The sequence below is a fragment of the Myotis daubentonii genome, chromosome 1 (assembly GCF_963259705.1).
Source record: "Myotis daubentonii chromosome 1, mMyoDau2.1, whole genome shotgun sequence".
Lineage (NCBI taxonomy): Eukaryota > Metazoa > Chordata > Mammalia > Chiroptera > Vespertilionidae > Myotis > Myotis daubentonii.
In genome coordinates, this window is record NC_081840.1 from 164,913,919 (window position 1) to 164,934,121 (window position 20,203).

A 20,203-nucleotide genomic window follows, 5' to 3' on the forward strand; every position below is an offset into this window, starting at 1 on the left:
AAAACTATGGAACTCAAAAAATGTGTCAAACATGAATTTTACAAATTAATAAACATGAAATTATTTTGTTACTTTTTTTTTTTTTTGCTGGTACTTTTTTGGTGTTTGCTTAGGATTGATGCTACAATCACTTCAAATTTTGCACCACGATTATAAAGTTAAAAGAAAACTTATTGACTCCACGATGAGGGTTTTTAAAGTAACTTAAGTTTTAAAAAAAATATCTAAGGGTGCCAACTATTAATTATGAAAAAAATATATAATTCTTCATAACACAGATCCCTGAGGAACAACTGAACAGCTGTTAAAAGATCTGCCCATCACCGTGCCAGCCTGCATTTAATGACCTACATGTGAAGGGCTACATATCCAATTACTAATCCTCCCTCAGCTACTCTTTGCCCTGATATGGAGGCAGCTGAAAAAAGATTCCCTACTAACAAATCAAAAATGGATCCAATGCTCAATTATGAGATCTTTTAGATTTGAGATGAGGAATAAACAGAGTGACCCACAACAGTGCTACAGCTGACATGTTTTTCAAGAAATATTTGAGAGTTTAAAGCAAGGGAAGTCATTTTTGTGATTAAATTTAGATACATTTCAATTCTAGAAAACTCAAATTCTGAATTTAATGTTTATTCACTGAAACCTTTAGACATGTTCAGATACGTTTTCAAATATCAAGAATAATGTGCATTCGCCCCACCGGTGTGGCTCAGAGGTTGAGCATCACCCAGGAACCGGGAGGTTATGCTTTGACTCCAGGCCAGGGCACATGCCCAGGTCGTGGGCTTGGGCTCCGGCAGGCAAGGTGCAGGAGACAGCCGATCCACGATTCTCTCTCATCATTGATGTTTCTAGCTCTCTTTTCCTCTCCCCTCCTCTCTGAATCCAATAAAAAAATATATTTTTTAAAAAGAAAAGTGTACTTCAGAATTGTTCTCATATTGATAGCAGTCTTCTATTCCTTTCAAACTTTATTCGTATCTTCAAATTCTGCAATAATCACTTGTTAAAAGTAGGAGCAAAAAAAAAAAAAAAAACTAAGCAGAAAACAACAATCTACTGGCTTATGTTTCAGTTCTCTCTCCGTTGACTTGGTCTATATATAGCAAAAAGATTACATAAGGTCAAGTATTATAAACAATGAAATGTCACCTGATGTTTTGCAAAACACCATAGGAAAAAGAACTCAAGGAATGAATGGAGAGTAAGATCTCCAACTGTAAGCAAGAAAACCGGCTTAAACATTCCAGCTTAAACGCACCTTATTGGGAATCTTTTAAAATTTGATTTCCCATTTGAATTGTGTAAAATATAGGATACTGATAACCGTCTTCTCTATGAATTATAACAAATTTAGGCAAGAGATGCTTTCCTCTCATCTCCAACACAGAAGAATGAAGAGCCCTTCGTAATAACCGAGTCACTGTTTCGTGTTTTTAATTTTCAAGAGCAGGAATGTCTCAAGCCCCCCTGCCCCATCACCCCACAGGAACATATGAATGAATACATGCCCGTAGGGACACACGTGCTTTTGAATGGAAAAACCCCATCACTGTAACGACCTCCCACTCCAAAACCCGAACTCCTGACCCCGCCCCACGTGAACCCCCCTCTCCACCCCTCCCCGCTCGCTTTCCCGGGCTGCGGGTCCGGAGTTGGCGCAGTTACATGACGTCAGGCGTCGCCGCCGAAGCCGCCAACGTGCAGCTGCCATCCCTGCCTCTGGGAGTTGAAGTTTCCCAACGAGGCCTCGTGCGGGTACCAAGACCACTCCAGAAGGGCTTTCTGCGCGTGCTCTCAGGTTCCCCGGAAACCCCTCGGCTCGGTAAGTCCCCGGGAGCTGAGGCTCGCGCCCGCCTACCCTTCGATTCCTCCGGCCACAAAAAGGGCGATCAGCCAAAGCCGCCCTCGGTTAGCAACGAGGGCTTCCGGGAAAGAGGGAAGCGGGGCTATGGGCGTGGCAGCCGGGACCCCGGTCCCGAAGGAAGTGACGTCAGGTAGCGCGCGTCCCCCTTGGCTCTCCAAGAAGCTCCCTGATTGGGTGCTTTCAACTGAGTCCCGCCTCTGGCGTGCGTCGGCCGGCGCGTGGCCTGGCGGGGCGAGGCGCCGCCCTCTGCGGTGGGTCTCCGGCTTTGGACAGCTCTTTGGGGGTCGGGATCCAGTCCCTAGTTTGCGAAGAGTGTGAGTGTCCGGAGAACGAAGGGCGGGGAAGCCTGAGCCGGAAGGGCCGGGCAACTAGCTGTGGTTTTGCCCCTGGTGCCCAGAGACCGTGGGCAGGTCGCTGTACCTCGTGAACCCTCGTCTCGTTTCTCCAGCGAGAGGCCGACCTGGCAGAGCTCTGCGTTGTAGGGACCCCGTGCAAGTGGCTGCAGGTGCTTTTAGGCCGCATCGTGGGGAGCTCAGGGCGGTTTTAAAACCGAGGTGTTACTTGATTACACGGAAATACTATTTTAAGTGTTAGAATTCGGGCGTATTTGTAAAGACAGAGGAGAGCAAGCGATGATTTTCTCACTTGTTTTTTAAATCCTCCCTCTTTCCCCGTCCCGGCCCAACTCCGCCCAGGGCCTGACAGTTGACCCGAGCGCGTTTGCTATGCAGACGTGGGCGGCGCGTTTTAAAAAGGCCATTCCTTCCCTCTCCCCGTCAGGTCAGTTGATGCCATTCTGCAGCTATTTCAGCGTTCGTTGGGATCCTTCTGGGAGGGAGTCTGTCATAATTTATGAAGACTTTACTAGTATTTTAGCCCCATCAATAAAATCCATGAAAGTTTTTTGTTTTCTTTAACTTTTCTTGGGCCATTCACTTTTGTTCCCAAATGTGTTCTTCCTGCCGAAATACGTATTAAGAAGCGGAAATAAATAATGAAACACTTTATTATGTATTCATCCCACATCAAATGGTCTAAGTCATACTTATACGTTCTTAGCTTTATAAAACCACAACCTATTTCTGTGACTAAATTAACCATCTTTTAAAAAAATTCTATGCTAAACAGTTTCACACAAATGTTTCCATAATTGCTACAAAACACCGTTCTGAAATATTTGCGGCACAGGGTTGGATGAATGAACATGTACTGTGAGTGTCGCTGCATGTGAAGGAGGAATGCAAAGCTCTGCCACGGAGCTTACAAACTGGAAAAACCGAAATAGGAAAGCAGGCATACCTAGTCAACATCGCACATGTATTTTGCTTGACATGTAATCTGAACAAGCTAGTGCATAGGAACTGCTTATTGCAGGTACAGAGAGTGGGAAATGGCACGTGTCCTTGTATGTACAGTATGCTGTAAACAATAACACGGAGGACCGCCAGCTAACATTTCTGTCTAGCTTATTCAGATCTTTAAAAAAAAACTCACTTTCTGCAGTGCATTTTCTTAATTGGGAAGAGCTTTAGAAATGGCAGTGATGTTGACCAGTGTGTGATCTTGCTATGTGTTGGACAGGGTGTTTAAAAATGTTGCTATGCAGTGATGGGCCAAGTTACATTGAACGCAGACTTCTCAGATGGGAAAGGCAAAAGCTCCCCCTGGTGTGCCTGAGCTGTAAAAGGTTGCTATAAAATTGCTTTTTGAAATTTTCATATTATAGAGCCAGTCAACACTTGCAGTTCTTTAATATAATAGAGAACTATAGCAAAAAACTATGCCAATGGTAACAGCAATAGTCTCTCTTAAAATATTCTTGTTTCATGAAGAGAGTAATTTGTTTCCTGTGAATTTTAATTGTGCTTTTAAGTTTGCATGTTTAGCTTAATGGACAGGTTTAACTTATGCTTTCTCCATCCTACATTGTTTTGGATACATGCCTTACTGACTTTAATGTAGTATCTATGGAAAGGAAGTAAAACACAAGTGATCCTGGGGATCACAGTATTTATTTTAAAGTTTTCTCCTAATGTTGTCAGGCTTATAGAGTTTCCTCTGTCTCTCTGTTCTTAAATTGAATGCTTACTTTATTTTCCAGCTTTTTAAAAATTATTAATAGATACACTCAAGGTTATACATTTATCTCTACCTTTTTGCTTCCATTTCTCATTCTATAATCCAGGTCTTTTAACAGCTTTGAGATATTTCATGTATTCTTTTGTGCCTGCTTTTGTGTCCCAATTTCCTGTTTTGTTTTTATGGTTCTTACTCCTTATAGTCTCTGAAAGATTCCAACCACTTATTTTAAAGTCATTTTCATATCACCCTATTATTTCCAGTTTATATAGAATGAATTTATCTCCTGATTGTTGCTTTTGTTGTTTCTATTTTTACCTTTTCTTTTTGTAATTTTGCTTTGCAGACTAATCTTGCATGGAGTTAGCATCTCCTCTCTGCAAACCAACCGTCCGGTACTGACCTTGCGGCCGCTCCCACTCCTGGCCCGTTCAGTGCTTCGGCCCACAGTGGACTTTGCATAGGTGACTCAGAATTCTAATCATGTGGTGTCCTAAGTTCATACATCACCTCAGGGGCTTGGCCCACAGGCTGTTTCCGCTTCCTTCAAGTTTCTCTCAAGTCCTCAGCTTCTAAAAGCAAGTCGGATTTTACCCATTTTCAGCCTTTTACGTGAGGAAGCCCCACCTCCCACAATAGGTTAAGGGCTCATCTTAAATGGTCTCCCATCTCTCCTACCTTCTGTCTTGGGTTATTATAATTCTCCCTACTTTAAATCTAGGGAAACTTCCAATTGCCGTTGCACAGCAGACGCAACAGGAACTGTTCTAGATCTTGTTTGGTTCTTGTTTTGGCTATACCTTTCTTGTTTTTCCCTTTGTATCTTTTATTCAGTATTGTCATGTATTTCAAGTCAGGTTGCCTCAAAACATGAACTTTTGGCTATTTTCTCTAGGAAGTCTGTCCTAATTTTTTTTATGCGGTAGCATATGAATAAAGCTGTTTTTCCTCCTTTCAGTGACACAAATCTCAGAGCCCTTCAACAGCAGGGTTGAAGCGGCATAGCTCTTTTACATTCTCTTGAAAATCCTTATTTTCTAAATAACATTTTGGATTCCTGGAAAATAGAGTTAGATCTGTGTTTGACTCAACCCTATTACTTCATTTATCTATTCATTCAGCAAGTGTTTTGAGGACCCACTTTGTGCTAAATTTGTTCTAGTTGCCTTGTTTCTTAGGAATTTATTTAGTATTGTAATTTGGGGCAAGCTATTTAACCTCAACTGTACTTTCCTTATAAAGTAGGCATAACACTTGTCTACCTCATAGGGTTGGTTTTAAGGATTAAATTAGATACTTTTTAAATTAAGCACTGTAATAATAGTTTGCTATTACTATTTTCATTATTTAAAAAAAAATCCTTTGTAATAATACCATAGTCACTCATTTATTTATTTCACCAATATATAATAAATAGCTTAGTGCCAGGCACCGTGTTGGTATTGGCAATATAATGTAAGGCAAAAGTAGACATCATCCCTACCCATATGGAGTTTTCCATGTAGATTCAAACTTGATTTGTCATATCTAGCAGGTGTGCCTGTAAACTAAGGATATGGTTTGGTTAGTGGTATAAGGAAAACTTGTGAACTCTTACTTGGATTACTAGATGATTCTTTTTCCTTTTTAGTAATTTTGTGACCTAGTAAAACACCAGGGTTTTTGCTGTAGCTCCCAAAGCACAGCTTAAAATTTCTTATCTCGCAGTCAAAATTTGGTAAACTTTCCAAGTTTGCTTAGTTACCCCTGTATGTCCTATTATAACATTGTACTTTTAAAGAAAGCAAGAACCATGTAACAAAACTACTACTCAAATTATGTTCTGCAAAGGTTTTGTCCTTTCATTTTCTGAGTTGTGTGGATTTTTCTTTTAGATGTTACCTTCTCTGCAGACTTCTTAGCTATTTCTATAAGTAGGAGAAGTCATATAATTTTCTTTAAGGCCATTAGAACATCTGCAAGCTTCATGCTTAGTCTTTGGTAGGGATAAATAATAAATACATTTTTAAGCTTTGGTGTTAAAAATCTGTTAAAGAGAAATCTCAGTATTTTTAGCTTTTTTCCCTAATGTGAAGGGAAGTTCAGTTCTGGGTAATAGACATAAAGATTTGGGTGGCTAAATCTAAATGAAGATGTTTGAGATGGCCCTAAGTATTCTACAGCTGATTTCAGAATCAACTTAAATATTTTGTTTCTTAGCCATGACTAAAGTGGAATATTTACAATTACATATTGATAATGAAATATATGGACGTGGGGCAACCAGATTTGTTTTCCGCACTATCCAAACTACACAGATCTATAGCATATCTTTTGTCAAAACTAATTATGAGTGTATATCCCCAGTCCTAGTTAGGGTGTGTGCGGGAGGCAGCCAGTTGATGTGTCTCACATTGATGTTTCTCTCTCTGTCTTCCTCACCCCCTCCCTCCCTTTCACTCTTTAAAAATCACTGGAAAAATATCCTCGGATAATGATTAACAAAAAGTATTTTTTAAGTGCTTAATATTTTTATATTATAAAACAATATATTCTCATTTTAGAAAATGCAGAATATCATGGGTAAGCGTCATTTTTGTGTGTATGCTTTTTAAAACAAAATTGGATAAAATGTATATATTTCTTGTTTTGATTTTCTTATCTAACATAACCGTTTTTCTTTATCACTAAATAATTTTGGAAAACATTATTTTTACTGGCCATTTAGTATTCCAAGCCCCTGTCATGGATAAATTATAATTTATTTATTTAATCCCTTTTGCTGACATTCAAGTAGTTTTTAATTTTTCATTCTTGAAAATAACACTGCAGTATATACAAAACACTGTTTTGATTTCTGTGGTTTCCAGTACCTGTGATCAACCAGCCTAAAAATATTAAATGGAAAACTCCAGAATTAAACAATTCGTAAGTTTGAAATTGCACAGTTCTGAGTAGTGTGATGAAATCTAAGGCCATCTCGCTCCATCCCACCTGGGATGTGAATCATCCCTTTGTCCAACGTACTTGCTGTATACTCTGCCCAACCATTAGTCACTTAGCCATCTCAGTTATAAGAGAGAGAGAGAAACCATACTTACATAACTTTTATTATGCTACAGTATAAAATTTTTCTATTGTTAATCTCATTATATAAAATTTAAAAAATGCTAATATTTATAATATAAACATACTTATAAATTAATTTTAATATTTTTACTATGATTATAATTATAAATTAAACTATTATATGTTTGTTTAGAAAAAAACATAGTATATAAAGGGTTCAGTATTATCCACCTTTTTGGGCATCCACTGGGGATCTTAGAATGTGTCCACTGAAGATAAGAGGGGACTACTGCATACTCTTTTGCATTTTGTGTATATTTCTGATTCATTTACAGGAATTTATTCTAAGGAAGTAAATTACTGAGTGAAGGGTATTAGTATTTTAAAGCTCTTGAAACATAAATCTGTGTTGCCTTCTGGAAAAATTGTGCCATGAAAGCACCCCATTTCATTACATGGTCTTTGTCAGTAAATAACATTTAATTGTATAAATTTTCACTTAAAAAAAAAATCCTTGGGTGAGGATATGCTTATTGATTTTTAGAGAGCGAGGAAGAGATTGATAGATGAGAGAGAGAGAGAGAGAGAGAGAGAGAGAGAGAGAGAGAGAGACATTGATTGGTTGCCTCTTGTACACTCTGGGATAGAACCCACAACCTAGGTGCCTAGGCACATACCTAAGTATGTGCCCTGACCGGAATGGAACCTGCAGCCTTTGGGCGTACGGGACAATGCTCAACCAACTGAGCCATCCAGCCAGGGCTAAATTTTTATTTTTATTCATTTCTGAAATGGTTTAATTGTAATCACATCTATTGGTTATTTGGTGTTTACTTTTCTGTGTGTGAATCATCTATGTCAAAGTTGCTTTTCAATTTTTCAGAGGCATCAAATAATGTCATCTGAAATGGTGCCAGCAATTATTGAGACTTCTAATGTTGAAAGAAAGCAAGACTTAAGTGAAGATCAAAAGGAAAGTCAGAAGCCAAGATTAGATGAAAAGTTTGAACCAATATCTAAACGACAAATGAAAAAGCTAATAAAACAGAAACAATGGGAAGAACAACGAGAACTCCGCAAGTATGTTTCAAAATGCATTCTCCCCTATTCAAAAATATGGAATGTTGGGCCTTTCATGGTCCTTTGACACATTAAAAGTAATTGTGTTAATTAAAATTGGGACTACGCATATTGTTAGCTAACACTGTCAATTGGCTGTTAAAACTATGTTTTGAATTTCTTTTTAGCAGTGTTTATGAATTTATACTGCACACTTTTTCTCACCCAAAATCTATTGTGAGTAGCAGCACAATTTCTGAAATAACCAACTTAGGAAGGGGATATAATTAGCATCCATGTCCTAGATATGGAACAAAAATAACCTCCTCAGAAAGATCAAATTTAGGCCTAACATTGATTTTTCTAGAAGAACTATTGCAGGTTTTGAGAACAGTTAGGTTGAAGCTGTCATTAAACAGGTGTGGGCAAAAGTAGGTTTATAGTTGTGAGTATACGGAACAGTTTATTCTTGTATTATTATTTGTTGTGTTTTTTTGTATTACAGTAGTAAACCTACTTTTGCCCACCGCTGTATAATGCCAAAATTTACTGAGAGAAAATAAACTATAGTTGATGCAGATTAGAGAAAAAAAGTATAAGAGATTTTTTTTCACTAACAATTTTACTTTGCCTTTTTTCTACACCATATAAATGTTGCTTGAAAATCATGTAGGGGAAGAATGATACAAGTGAAACATATCACAGCTCTCAAATTAAGTATTTGTAAAGTTTTCTTATAATATGATACCAATAATAAATGAGTTTATTAGTAGTATAGTAAGGATTTGTGTAAAAAGCATTATACTGTTTTTACAAACCCATTTTCTTCCTTTCTAAAATTTTTAGATGGACTGTGTAAAATTGCTGATATCTGACCAATTTTGGTCCATAAAAGTGGCAGTTTCATATGGTTTAGCCTGCTGATTTAAAAAAGTAATGTTTCTTTATCTATTTAGAGGAGTCTTGTATGTGAATCTATAAATTACACCAAAAAGTTATTTCAATACTGATTTTAGACAAAAGAGGAAGGAAAAACGCAAGAGAAAGCAATTGGAGCGGCAGTGTCAACTGGAATCAAACTCAGATGGAAATGATAGAAAACGTATTCGAAGAGATGTTGTTCACAGCACACTTCGCCTTATCATTGACTGTAGTTTTGACAGCTTGATGGTATTAAAGGTATGAATCATTGTCAGAAAAACCCTGTAGGTAAACTAGGCTGAGTAATTCTTACTTTAATCTGTAATATCACTTTGATATAAATTTATGTACTAAAATGCATCTTAAATCAGGCTTTCTAAACTCTGTGACCCCTAAATTAAACTAGCTAATAAATTCCTCTTATGTATATGTGTGTGTTGACAGGAGAGACAAACACCATGATTAGATTATAAAACTCAGTAACTGCATATTGATCATAAAGATCTGTGAGTGGTTTTCTTTGTCCTAATCACAATTAAGAAAATAAGCAGTATGATTGTCTTAATAGAATTATTTCTTATTTAGTAGTTTGAGAAGCCTGGTTATTTAAACAATTCTAGTGAAGAGAAGATAATTTAATTACTTTCCAAGCCATTGGTAAGTTATAAAAATAGTAATAGTATGGCTGTAAGAGAATTTCTTAAGTAGAGTAAATTTTTTCATGAACTAGCATTTTATTTATTTATTTTTTTAAAAAATATATTTTATTGAGTTTTTCACAGAGAGGAAGGGAGAGGGATAGAGAGTTAGAAACATCTATGAGAGAGATACATCGATCAGCTGCCTCCTGCACACCCCCTACTGGGGATGTGCCCACAACCAAGGTACATGCCCTTGACCGGAATCGAACCTGGGACCCTTTAGTCCGCAGGCCGACGCTCTGTCCACTGAGCCAGACCGGTTAGGGCATGAACTAGCATTTTAAGTAGATGCAGAATATGAAATAATGGTTCACTTGCAGAGTGTTGACTTATAGTAATTTTGTTAGTTACATAAGGAAATTGAATAGAAATTATCAGAAAGGACTTGTATTTCAAAAGAAAAAAAATGTACCTGTCTAGTTATTCTGCTTATTCTGTTCCACTAAGATTGTGGAATGGCTATAGGTGATTTTGAAAACGATGCTTTAAAAATTGCACTCTTTTATAGGATATTAAGAAACTTCATAAGCAGATTCAACGATGTTATGCAGAAAATCGACGAGCACTGCATCCTGTGCAGGTATGTTTGAGAGATTTAAAACAGACTCCAATTTCCTTTCTTATATTTCCCTTGGGAAACAGCATAGATAATCCTGCCGGCCTTTACAAGAGTCTTACAGATAATCCTTCTTCGAGAACAAAATGCCTATTTGAAACATGTTTTCTACAAAGATAAAATATTTTAAACAGTTTTTCACATATGCGTTCTCAAACACACTGCCCAGTTATCATCAGTCTTGTCCACACTGACCTGCTCATTTCTGTGTAGTGAACATCTTCACTGAAGGATATACACATATACCAGTTTCTTAGCTCTCATTCCTTCTATTCCAGAGATTAGGGGGAACTGATGTGTGCTGTGTTACCTGTTGGTAGGTTTATTCTACTTAAAAGATTCTGAGCCATTGATAATTTTGAAAAGTACTTTCTTAGCTAGAGTGAGGGAGTGCTTTGTGAGACTAGCTGCCTGCTGTCAAGAAGTGCCTGCTGTTTGAAATCTCGGTGACCTAAAATTAATACTGGCTCACTGAGGTTGAGAACTAGAAATTCTTAGTAAATGTTTGGTTAGATATTTTCTTCTTATCAAGTGATAGTAATTTTATATTTTTACATTTTATATTCTTTCCATCCTTGCTTAGACTTGAAATAGTGTCAGGTTTTAGAATCAAAGAATTATGGAGACTTGGGACTGGTAACAAATAACAGTGGTGGCAAAAGAAAGGGAAAGGAAACTTGACATGGGAGTGGGGAGTTTGTAGAAAAGTGATCATTAAGGGAAAGGCTGATTATGGGTGCTTGGAAAAATGGGATGAAAATGTAGATGCCATAAGGAAGTTATTGTGGTAGAAATGACATGTTTTGTATTTTTTTATTTTTGTGTGTTTAAAGCATGCCACAAATTTATTTTTTTCTAGAATGAAAATATATTGTATTTCATTGACAATCAGATTAGTGTATGAGGGAAATAAAATATTGCACTTTAATAGTCATTTGCTCTTTCTTCCCTTGCTGATGACTCTATCAGTTTTACTTGACAAGCCATGGAGGCCAGTTGAAAAAGAACATGGATGAAAATGACAAAGGCTGGGTCAACTGGAAGGTAACTACAGTAGATTAACTCTCCCATAATTTCAAATAGTTTTAAGCTTAAAGGTCTACATTTTTTACTCAAATGTTAATAAATATAGGAGTCACCAGTCTCCAAACCCTGTGTGTCACCGTACCTAAGTTTAAGGGAATAAGGGAAGCTAAAAAGACTGCGATGTCTGTTTGTACTTGCTCCCATTAAATCTCACTTCTATTTTGCCCCCAACTTTAAAACATATTTTTAAGAAGGAAAAATTTTAAAGGTGTTTATTCAATCTCTACATAGCAAACTGGCGTTGCATTATTTGTAAGAGTGAAGTCACTCTAAAATTTGAAAATATACTTGCATTGTTGCTTCTAAATCTGTGCTCTCCCATGTCCACATGTGGCTATTGAATTCTTGAAATGTGACTGGTCTAAATTGAATTGTGCTATAAATGTGAAGTATATATTGGATTCAAAGATTTAGTACCTATCCCCCCAAAAAGAATGTAAAAATATCTCCTTGAAATTTTAAAAAAGATTATATGTCGAAATGATAACATTTTGGGTATATTATGTTGAATGCAATGTATTAGTAAAATTAATTACACTTATTTCTTTTCACTTTTTTTAATGTGGCCACAGGTAGATTTAAAATTACATATGTGCCTCACATTTGTTATAGGACAAAACCATTCTCAGTCATTTGCAAAAATGACTAATAGATTGGCTTTAGTACCAATTCATGAGGAATCTTATTCAGAGAAGTACTGGGTTATTCTTGTATTTTTTTTTCTTTCTCAAAGCCAGTTCTCACCACGACAAACTTTTCCTCTTACACTCTCTAATCCCATAATGACTGCATTTATTTTATTATCTGTACTATTTTCCTGAGAAATAATGTAATCAGTTAGAGAAGGCATACTTTCAGTTATTTTGTGGCTTGTTAAGTTTATTATTTATACCACCAGCTTTCCAGAAAAACATAAGTTCATCGGTCTTTAATTTCAAGTCCCTCTTGGGGCGCTTATTAACTATAGGACCCAAATTTATAATAAAACATTTTTAGAAAGGTGATTGCTTATTAATCAGCTAGATGCCCGGTGCACAAAATTCATGCACTTGGGGGTTAGGGGGCCCCTCAGCCCAGCCTGTGCCCTCTTGCAGTCCAGGAGCCTTCGGGGGATGTCTGACTAATGGCTTAGGCCTGCTCCCCATGGTCCTAAGCCAGCAGTCGGACATCCTTAGAGCTGCCATAGCCCATCTCTCTCAGTCCCGATCAGCTGGACCCCAGCAGCAAGCTAACCTACCATTTGGAGCGTCTGCTCCCTGGTGGTCAGTGCACATCATAGCGAGCAGTTGAGTGGCCTTAGCATATCATTAGCATATTACTCTTTGATTGGTTGAATGGACAACTGGACACTTAGCATATTAGGCTTTTATTATATAGGGTAGGTTATACATTTTAGGTGAGACAAGTTCTGCTTCATTTTTTATTTCCTTAAAGGTTGAATGTCCTGGTTGAATGTCATCTGAATCTGATGATGTATTTTCTTTTATTCTATCAATATAATTTGCAAAATTCTGACTGCCAACTGGTGTTCAGTTTTGTACCTCTGATCTAACAGTTTTGATGAAGATGATTTTATTTGTGTATCATTGTAGAAATGGATTCATGGACTTTATTAAATCTACAAGCACTTTCTTTTAATAATTTGTGTAGACAGAGAAGAAATAATTGGAGAAAACCAGGAAATAATGTGAGCAAATATGTGACAAAATGCTTTTGTTTTGTTGGAGCAGAGATAAACTTAGAAGGGGTAGGTTAGTGCCACATTCAGGAAAGAGTTACTAAGTTAAAGAATTTCAGTTTTATCCTACAGATGAAAATAAAACATGGAAAGTAGTGTTTTTAGAAAATGAGGCTACCATTACTGTGTGGAAGTAAATTGGAGGGATCTGAGGCTAATGACAGGGAAATAGCATCAGGAAGCCACTTAAATAATTGATGTGTGAGGTGACAAGGAATTTAAGTAGTAGGTTATAAATAATGCATTGCAGCATTCTTTCAGACTTCTTTTCATATGATTTACTTCCTTTCAAATTGATTATTAGCCAATTTTCACAAAATCCTATTAATTAATCACATCTGTCCCCATGTGTCTTAAAGGATATCCACATTAAACCAGAACACTATATTGAATTCATAAAGAAAGAAGATCTGATTTATCTTACATCAGATTCACCAAATGTACTGAAGGAATTAGATGAATCAAAGGCTTATGTGATTGGAGGATTAGTAGATCACAACCATCAAAAGGTACTAAGTTTTTATTTTTGCTTTTGCTTGTACTTAAAATTGATATATCACTTTTCTTAATAATAACAATAATACTTTTTGATAGTAGCAATAATACTGGTGATAGCTGATCTCTACTGAGTGCCAGCTATATTTCAATCACCTTTTTGGCTAAGCAAAACATTTCACATACAAGATTGGGCAAATGTAGGTTTATAGTTGTTCATATGGAAAATAATACACTAATTAATAAATAATAACATAAGAATAAACTCTGTGTTTCACATACAACTATAAACCTACTTTTGCCGCTCCCCCCCCCCCCCCCCCCGTACATTACTATGGTTAATCCTCACTTATAAACCAGTGAGGTCAGTGCTGATATTTTCTGCATTTTAAAGCTGAGGAAATGGAGGCCTAAAGAAAATAAGTCTAAAATCAATAGTAGTAGGTAGTAAAGCAGATATTTGAAACCTGGTAAATTGTTCTGGAGCCCAGATGCTTAAACAATATGCTGTATTGATAGAAGATGCTGCTATTAATCAGTTTTTAGGCCTCTGATAAAATTTATAACAAAACTGATCATTTTTATTTTAAATACGTGATTTTCATGGGATGTGTTTTCTGTTCTCTTATATTTCTACTTTTGTATCTTTCCACCTCCTCCTCATCATTTGAATGAAAAATTACAGAAGTACACTTTCTAAGAGAAAATATCATTTTATACTTTGCCAGCTACTTAACAACATGCTAAATTCAACCCAACTAAAGAAAAAGCATGTTTACTAAGTGTCTGAGGAAATATTGTCATCAGAATAATACAAAATCAGTATTCTTATGTAGCACCACTGTGCAGTAGAACTTTTTCTAATGTTGGAAATACTTACATCATTCTGTCCAGTGTGGTAGTCCTATGGCTATTGAACACATGAAATGTGTATAGTATAATTGAGAACAGAATATTTTAAAATTGTAACAAATTAAACTTAAATAGTCACATGTGGCTCTTATTGGACAGTGCATCTCTATAGCATCAGAGGGAATTTTATCAGAATGACCTTTAGCCTTTTTATTGTTTTCTTAGTGAAAATATTCTTTTTTGTTACTTATATAAAACCAAATTTTTATCTTTCATGTTGTATGTGTTTTTGAACTAAAACAATTTTGTTTTCAAAAGCATCTGTCTCAATCATTATTATTTGTCCCTAAAATATGCAAACTACTGGTTAAAAATTTAGTTCTTCCTTCTCTGTACTATCTTTTGGCTATTTCCGTTCTGGTTAGACCTAGGCTTTAAGGATTTTAATTTTGAGAAGAAAGAAAATTCATATTCAATATTCTTTTAATTGACAGAAGGGAAAAATTAAATTTATAGGCAATTAAAAATTTTTTTCAATTCAGCTTTTTATAGTATTTGTTTTGGTTATTTGTGCCTCCTATTGTTATGTAATTGAAACATAATTTTATCTGTATGTCTTTTGTATTCATGAAAAGAATGATGGTGTTTCTCTAGGAGTTCTGATTGAGTATTTTAAATTCTAAGAGAAAGGTGGTATGGAATGGTGAAAAGGTATTTGAATCAGGAGGCATAAGGCAAGTTTTTCCTATGGTTCTGCCCCTTAGGAGCTTTGTGGCAGAGCAGGGAACATGTCTTTGGTTTCCTCACTTGCAAATTGGTTAAAACAAAAGGCCTGAACATTCCAACTATCCTTATTGTCAAGAGAATATTTCCAAATTAGCAGTCAAACACAGACACACATAAACACACTCACGTCAGATAATGGTCTTTGAACTAAGTCTTTCTTAAAAATTATTTATTTGTTGTAGACTTTAAAGTAATTTAATGTTCTAGTCCAAGTTATAGTGTCTTTGTTTTAGGGACTCACATATAAACAAGCATCAGATCATGGAATTGATCATGCACAGCTACCCCTTGGAAATTTTGTGAAGATGAATAGTAGAAAAGTTTTGGCAATTAATCATGGTAAGCTATAAGGAGATAAAGTGAAAATGTACCTGAGTGAACATTGTGAAAATATAAAATATACACCTTGCTAGAAACAAAATTATAAAATGTAATGATTTATAATTTGTTTGAATATAGAAATAATACATGCATATTTTATAATATTTTGAAAATACAGAAAAACATAAAAATAAATAACCTATAATTTCGCTACCCAGAGATACTTGGTATTAACTTTTTGGTGTGTTTCCTTCCAGTTCCTTCCCTATGCATATATAATATTATTTATAACATAATTGGATTCTTACTCCATTACATAAAATATTATAAATCTGGGTGTTTTCCCTCACTTATAATTATACTAGAGGCCCGGTGCACGAAATTTGTGCACGGTGTGTGTGTGTGTGTGTGTGTGTGTGTGTGTGTGTCCGTGTCCCCATCCCTCAGCCCAGTCTGCAACCTCTCCAATCTGGGATCCCTCTCACAATCCAGGACTGCTGGCTCCTAACTGCTCGCCTGCCTGCCTGCCTGCCTGATTGTCCCTAATTGCTTCTGCCTGCCAGCTTGATCACCCCTAACCACTCCCCTGCCAGCCTGATCGACGCCTAACTGCTCCCCTGTGGCCTGATTGCCCCTAACTGCCCTCCCCTGCCATCCTGGTCACCACTAACTGTCTTCCCCTGCTGACCTGGTCACCCCCAACTGCCCTCCCCTGCTGGCCTGGTCGCCCCCAACTGCCCTCCCCTGCTGGCCTGGTCACCTCCAACTGCCCTCCCCTGCCAGCCTAGTTGCCCCTAATTGCTCTCCCCTGCAGGCCTGGTCACCCCTAACTATCCTCCTCTGCAGGCCTGGTCACCCCTAACTGCCCTCCCCTACAGGCCTGGTCACCCCTAACTGTCCTCCCATGCAGGCCTGGTTGCCCCCAACTGCCCTCCCCTGCTGGCCCGGTCACCCCTAACTGTCCTCCCCTGCAGTCCTGGTCTCCCCTAACTGTCCTCCCCTGCTGACCTGGTCTCCCCTAACTGTCCTCCCCTACAGTCCTGGTCTCCCCTAACTGTCCTCCCCTGCTGACCTGGTCTCCCCTAACTGTCCTCCCCTGCTGGCCTGGATGCCCCAAACTGTCCTTCCCTGCCAGCCTGGTCCCCCCCAACTACCCTCCCCTGAAGGCTTGGGTCCCCCCCAACTGTCCTTCCCTGTCAGCCTGATTGCCCACAACTGCCCTCCCCTGATGGCCATCTTGTGTGTTGGAGTGATGGTACATTTGAATATTAGCTCTTTATTAGATAGGGTTTTTCATGTCATTGAATTATTGTTAATGGCTATATAATATTCATCATCTGAATATATAATAATTAACCATTCTTCTTTTTGGTGTGTTTCCTTCCAGTTCCTTCCCTATGCATATATAATATTATTTACAACATTCTTCTGTTGATGATTTTTTTGGTTACTATTGTAAATAACATTATAAAGGACATTCTTAGACATTTGTCTGGAGTTTTTAGTAGAGATTTTTGTTGATGCACAACTGTTTATTGGGCTCTTTTTATGTGCTAAGAACTTTGTGGTAGACTGTAGGGAGTTATATAAATGAATTTACTGATTCCAGGACTGAGCTTCTAAGACCTTTGATAGATTGTGGAAATTACTTTTCCATGAAGTAATCCAAATTGACCCTTCAACAATGTATTAATGTGAGAGTAATTTGGAGATAGTATTAAATTTTAACTCTAAATATGAAACAAAAAGCAGGCAAGATCTTCCCTAGAGTAAGTGGCGCTATATATGAAAAATAGAAGAAATTTAGATTAATCCTAACCTTTTTTTTCTAGTTTTATGTTAGCACATAAAGGATAAAGAAGTGAAAGGGATAAAGAATAGGAAGGAAGCAAAAAGATTCTCTGTGTATTAATTATTACTGACAAGGAATAATGGTAAGCTTCTAAGTGCTTAAGAATGGAATTGAGAAAAAGCTAAAGAACAGGCTTGAGAGCTTTGGGGCAAATTGATTCTGAGAGCCAATAGGGAAACAAGGTGATAAGAACAAAGTAGAAATTATTAGGACATAGTATCAATGCATTTTAAAATATAGTATGCAGCATTGTGATGAACTTGGCTAAGAAATGTATAGAGTTTGTCTTTGTTTCAGTGTTCGAGATTATTCTGGAATACCTGGAAACAAGAGACTGGCAAGAAGCATTTTTTACTGTTTTACCTCAAAGGAAAGGAGCTGTTCCCACAGACAAAACCTGTGAAAGTTCTTTGCATGACAAGACGTCTGCTAGGGTTAAAAGTGGATTGGACAGTGATTCCAGTGAGGAAGAAACTAGCAGAAATGAACTAGATTCACCACATGAAGAAGAAAAGCAGGATAAAGAAAATAGCACTGAATCTACAGTGCACTCTATACCATAGGAATGTCATCTGGGTGTTCTTGTGTGTGTGCATTTTTTTTTTTTTCTGGTTAAGGAAAAACTAAGAAAATGAGGTGCTTCGTACATTATTCCAATTGGAAGAAAATTTTATTTTTTGTTATTTCTGTTGTGAATATTATAGAGTAGATAAACTTACAGAGTGGATAAAAAGTCCTTGTAAGAAAGTATTTTTTGTTTTTGCATAAGATTTTAAAAAGATGTAATTTTTAAAAATAGTTTTCTAAGCCTCAAATAAGTTTTTTTGAGGATTTTACTTTAATAATAAATCTTCATTCTCTTATTTACTGGGTTGTATTATTCAGAATGTGCCTTCTGATCCTTTAGTTTTATTATTTTATGTTTATATCAATCTCTTTCTGATTTATGCCTATTTGTGGAGCAGATATTCACAAATTTCCTGTAAGTGCACCATTTTCAGTATGGGAAATGTATTTGCAACTTTCATATTCAATTTAGTAACTTCAAGGGAATATTGTGATTTTAGGAAAAAGTATCCAACCGAAATACTCTACAATTTATTTCTTTTGTACTATGGACTTGTCTCTGTTTCTGCCTCTTGGTGGTTCTAATGTAATCACTGAAGAATTAATCTAATATATTTTTATTTTATTTTTAAATATATTTTTAAATTCAAACAATGGTGATAAATTATTTCAATTACAAACTTAATTTTTCAGGCTAGACTATATTAAAAGGCCATTGAAGGATCAATTTTATCTTTACTTAAAAAGAAATAGCTCTCAGCAGCTATCTTTTCATTCCATATAAACTTTTTAAAGTTTTTTTGAAAATCGGTTGATTTTTAAAGTAAATAAATTTATATGTGCATCTGCCTACTATCATAAGCAAACTCATGTAAATACATATTTCTGTAACTAATATAAGCATGTATGAAAATATTCATATACTGTATGTACATGTTTGTCCACATCATGTATGATTCTTATTTAACGATAAACAGGATTGAGTTACCATATATGTGTATTTGTGTGAATGGTTGTGTTCAACAATACTAAGGAATTTGAATTTCCTGAAGTGCAAAATCTATAACTAAACATTTGTATAAGGACATTGGCAAGGGAATAAGGGGCTAAATGAGATGTTTTAGTTTCCTACCAGGAACTGAAGAGTAGTTATGTTTAAAGTAAGTGATTCTTTGTCACAGCTATAGTAAGATTTCAGAAGCCTTCCTTGATGATCAATGAAGTTTCTGTTCTTTTTACTCACCAGCATCTTAAATTATATACACACTAGAGGCCCAGTGCACAAAAATTTGTGCACTCAGGGTGGGGGGTCCCTTAGTCTGTGCCCTCTTGCAATCTGGGACCCCTCGGGGGATGTCCACCTGCTGGCTTAGGCCTGCTCCCTGGGGGATTGAGCCTAAGCTGGCAGTCAGACATCCCTCTGGCAGCCCGGGAGCCCTCAGGGGATCTCCGCTTGCCAGCGGGGAGCCAGCCTAAGCTGCATTCGGACATCCTTAGCACTGCTGAAGAGGCAGGAAAGGCTCCCGCCATCACCGCTGTACTGGCAGCCATTAGCCTGACTTGTGGCTGAGCAGAGCTCCCTCTGTGGGAGCACACTGACCACCAGGGGGGCAGCTCCTGCATTGAGCGTCTGCCCCCTGGTGGTCAGTGTGTATCATAGTGACCAGTCATTCCGTCATTCTGCTGTTAGGGTCAATTTGCATATTACCCTTTTATTATATAGGATAGAGGCCTGGTGCACAGGTAGGGGCTGGCTGGTTTGCCCTGAAGGCTGTCCCAGATCAGGGTGGGGGTTCCACTGGGGTGCCTAGCCAGCCTGGGTGAGGGGCTGATGGCTGTCTTCAGGCTGGCCACACCTCCTTCTGGGTAGGGGTCCCCATTGGGGTGCCTGGCCAGCCTGGGTGAGGGGCTGAGGGCCATTTTTAGGTTGCCCACAGCCCCTTCGGGGGTGGGGGATTCCGGTGGGATGCCTGGCCAGCCTGGGTGAGGGACTGATTGCTGTTTGCAGGCTGGCCAAGCCCCCCAGTGGGGACCCTCACCCCATGGGGGTGTGGCCAGCCTGGGTGAGGGGCTGAGGGCCATTTTCAGGTTGCCCACAGCCCCTTCAGAGTTGGGGGGGATCCCCGCTGGGGTGCCTGGCCAGCCTGGGTGAGGGACTGATGGCCGTTTTCAGGCTGGCCACGCTCCCCAGCGACCCAAGCTTTCA

At 37.7% G+C, this 20,203-nt stretch overlaps 1 protein-coding gene across 8 annotated transcripts; it reads left to right on the forward strand.

The window, feature by feature from the left end:
• The first annotated feature begins 1,675 nt into the window (after nt 1–1,675).
• Nucleotides 1,676–18,989, forward strand: TRMT10A (tRNA methyltransferase 10A). 8 transcript variants are annotated; one of them, XM_059664769.1, is made up of 8 exons: nt 1,676–1,834; nt 7,887–8,083; nt 9,058–9,241; nt 10,193–10,264; nt 11,270–11,344; nt 13,484–13,633; nt 15,491–15,596; nt 17,728–18,989. In XM_059664769.1, exons 2-8 carry the CDS (start codon nt 7,899–7,901, stop codon nt 17,991–17,993), a joined length of 1,038 nt encoding a protein of 345 aa, XP_059520752.1. In that variant the 5' UTR covers nt 1,676–1,834; nt 7,887–7,898; the 3' UTR covers nt 17,994–18,989. The 8 variants fall into 8 exon arrangements, with proteins under 8 accessions (XP_059520752.1, XP_059520809.1, XP_059520799.1 ...); XM_059664758.1 differs by lacking the exon at nt 1,676–1,834 and adding an exon at nt 2,051–2,190; XM_059664808.1 differs by lacking the exon at nt 1,676–1,834 and adding an exon at nt 2,051–2,190 and having other exon boundaries at nt 9,079–9,241.
• The last annotated feature ends 1,214 nt before the right edge of the window (nt 18,990–20,203 follow it).

Bases quoted from the DNA above. Each gene is read 5' to 3' on its own strand.
- TRMT10A (XM_059664769.1), top strand. From the start codon at position 7,899: ATGTCATCTGAAATGGTGCCAGCAATTATTGAGACTTCTAATGTTGAA. The intron at 9,242-10,192 runs GTATGAATCATT...ACTCTTTTATAG, and splicing joins ACAGCTTGATGGTATTAAAG to GATATTAAGAAACTTCATAA. The intron at 13,634-15,490 runs GTACTAAGTTTT...TCTTTGTTTTAG, and splicing joins TAGATCACAACCATCAAAAG to GGACTCACATATAAACAAGC.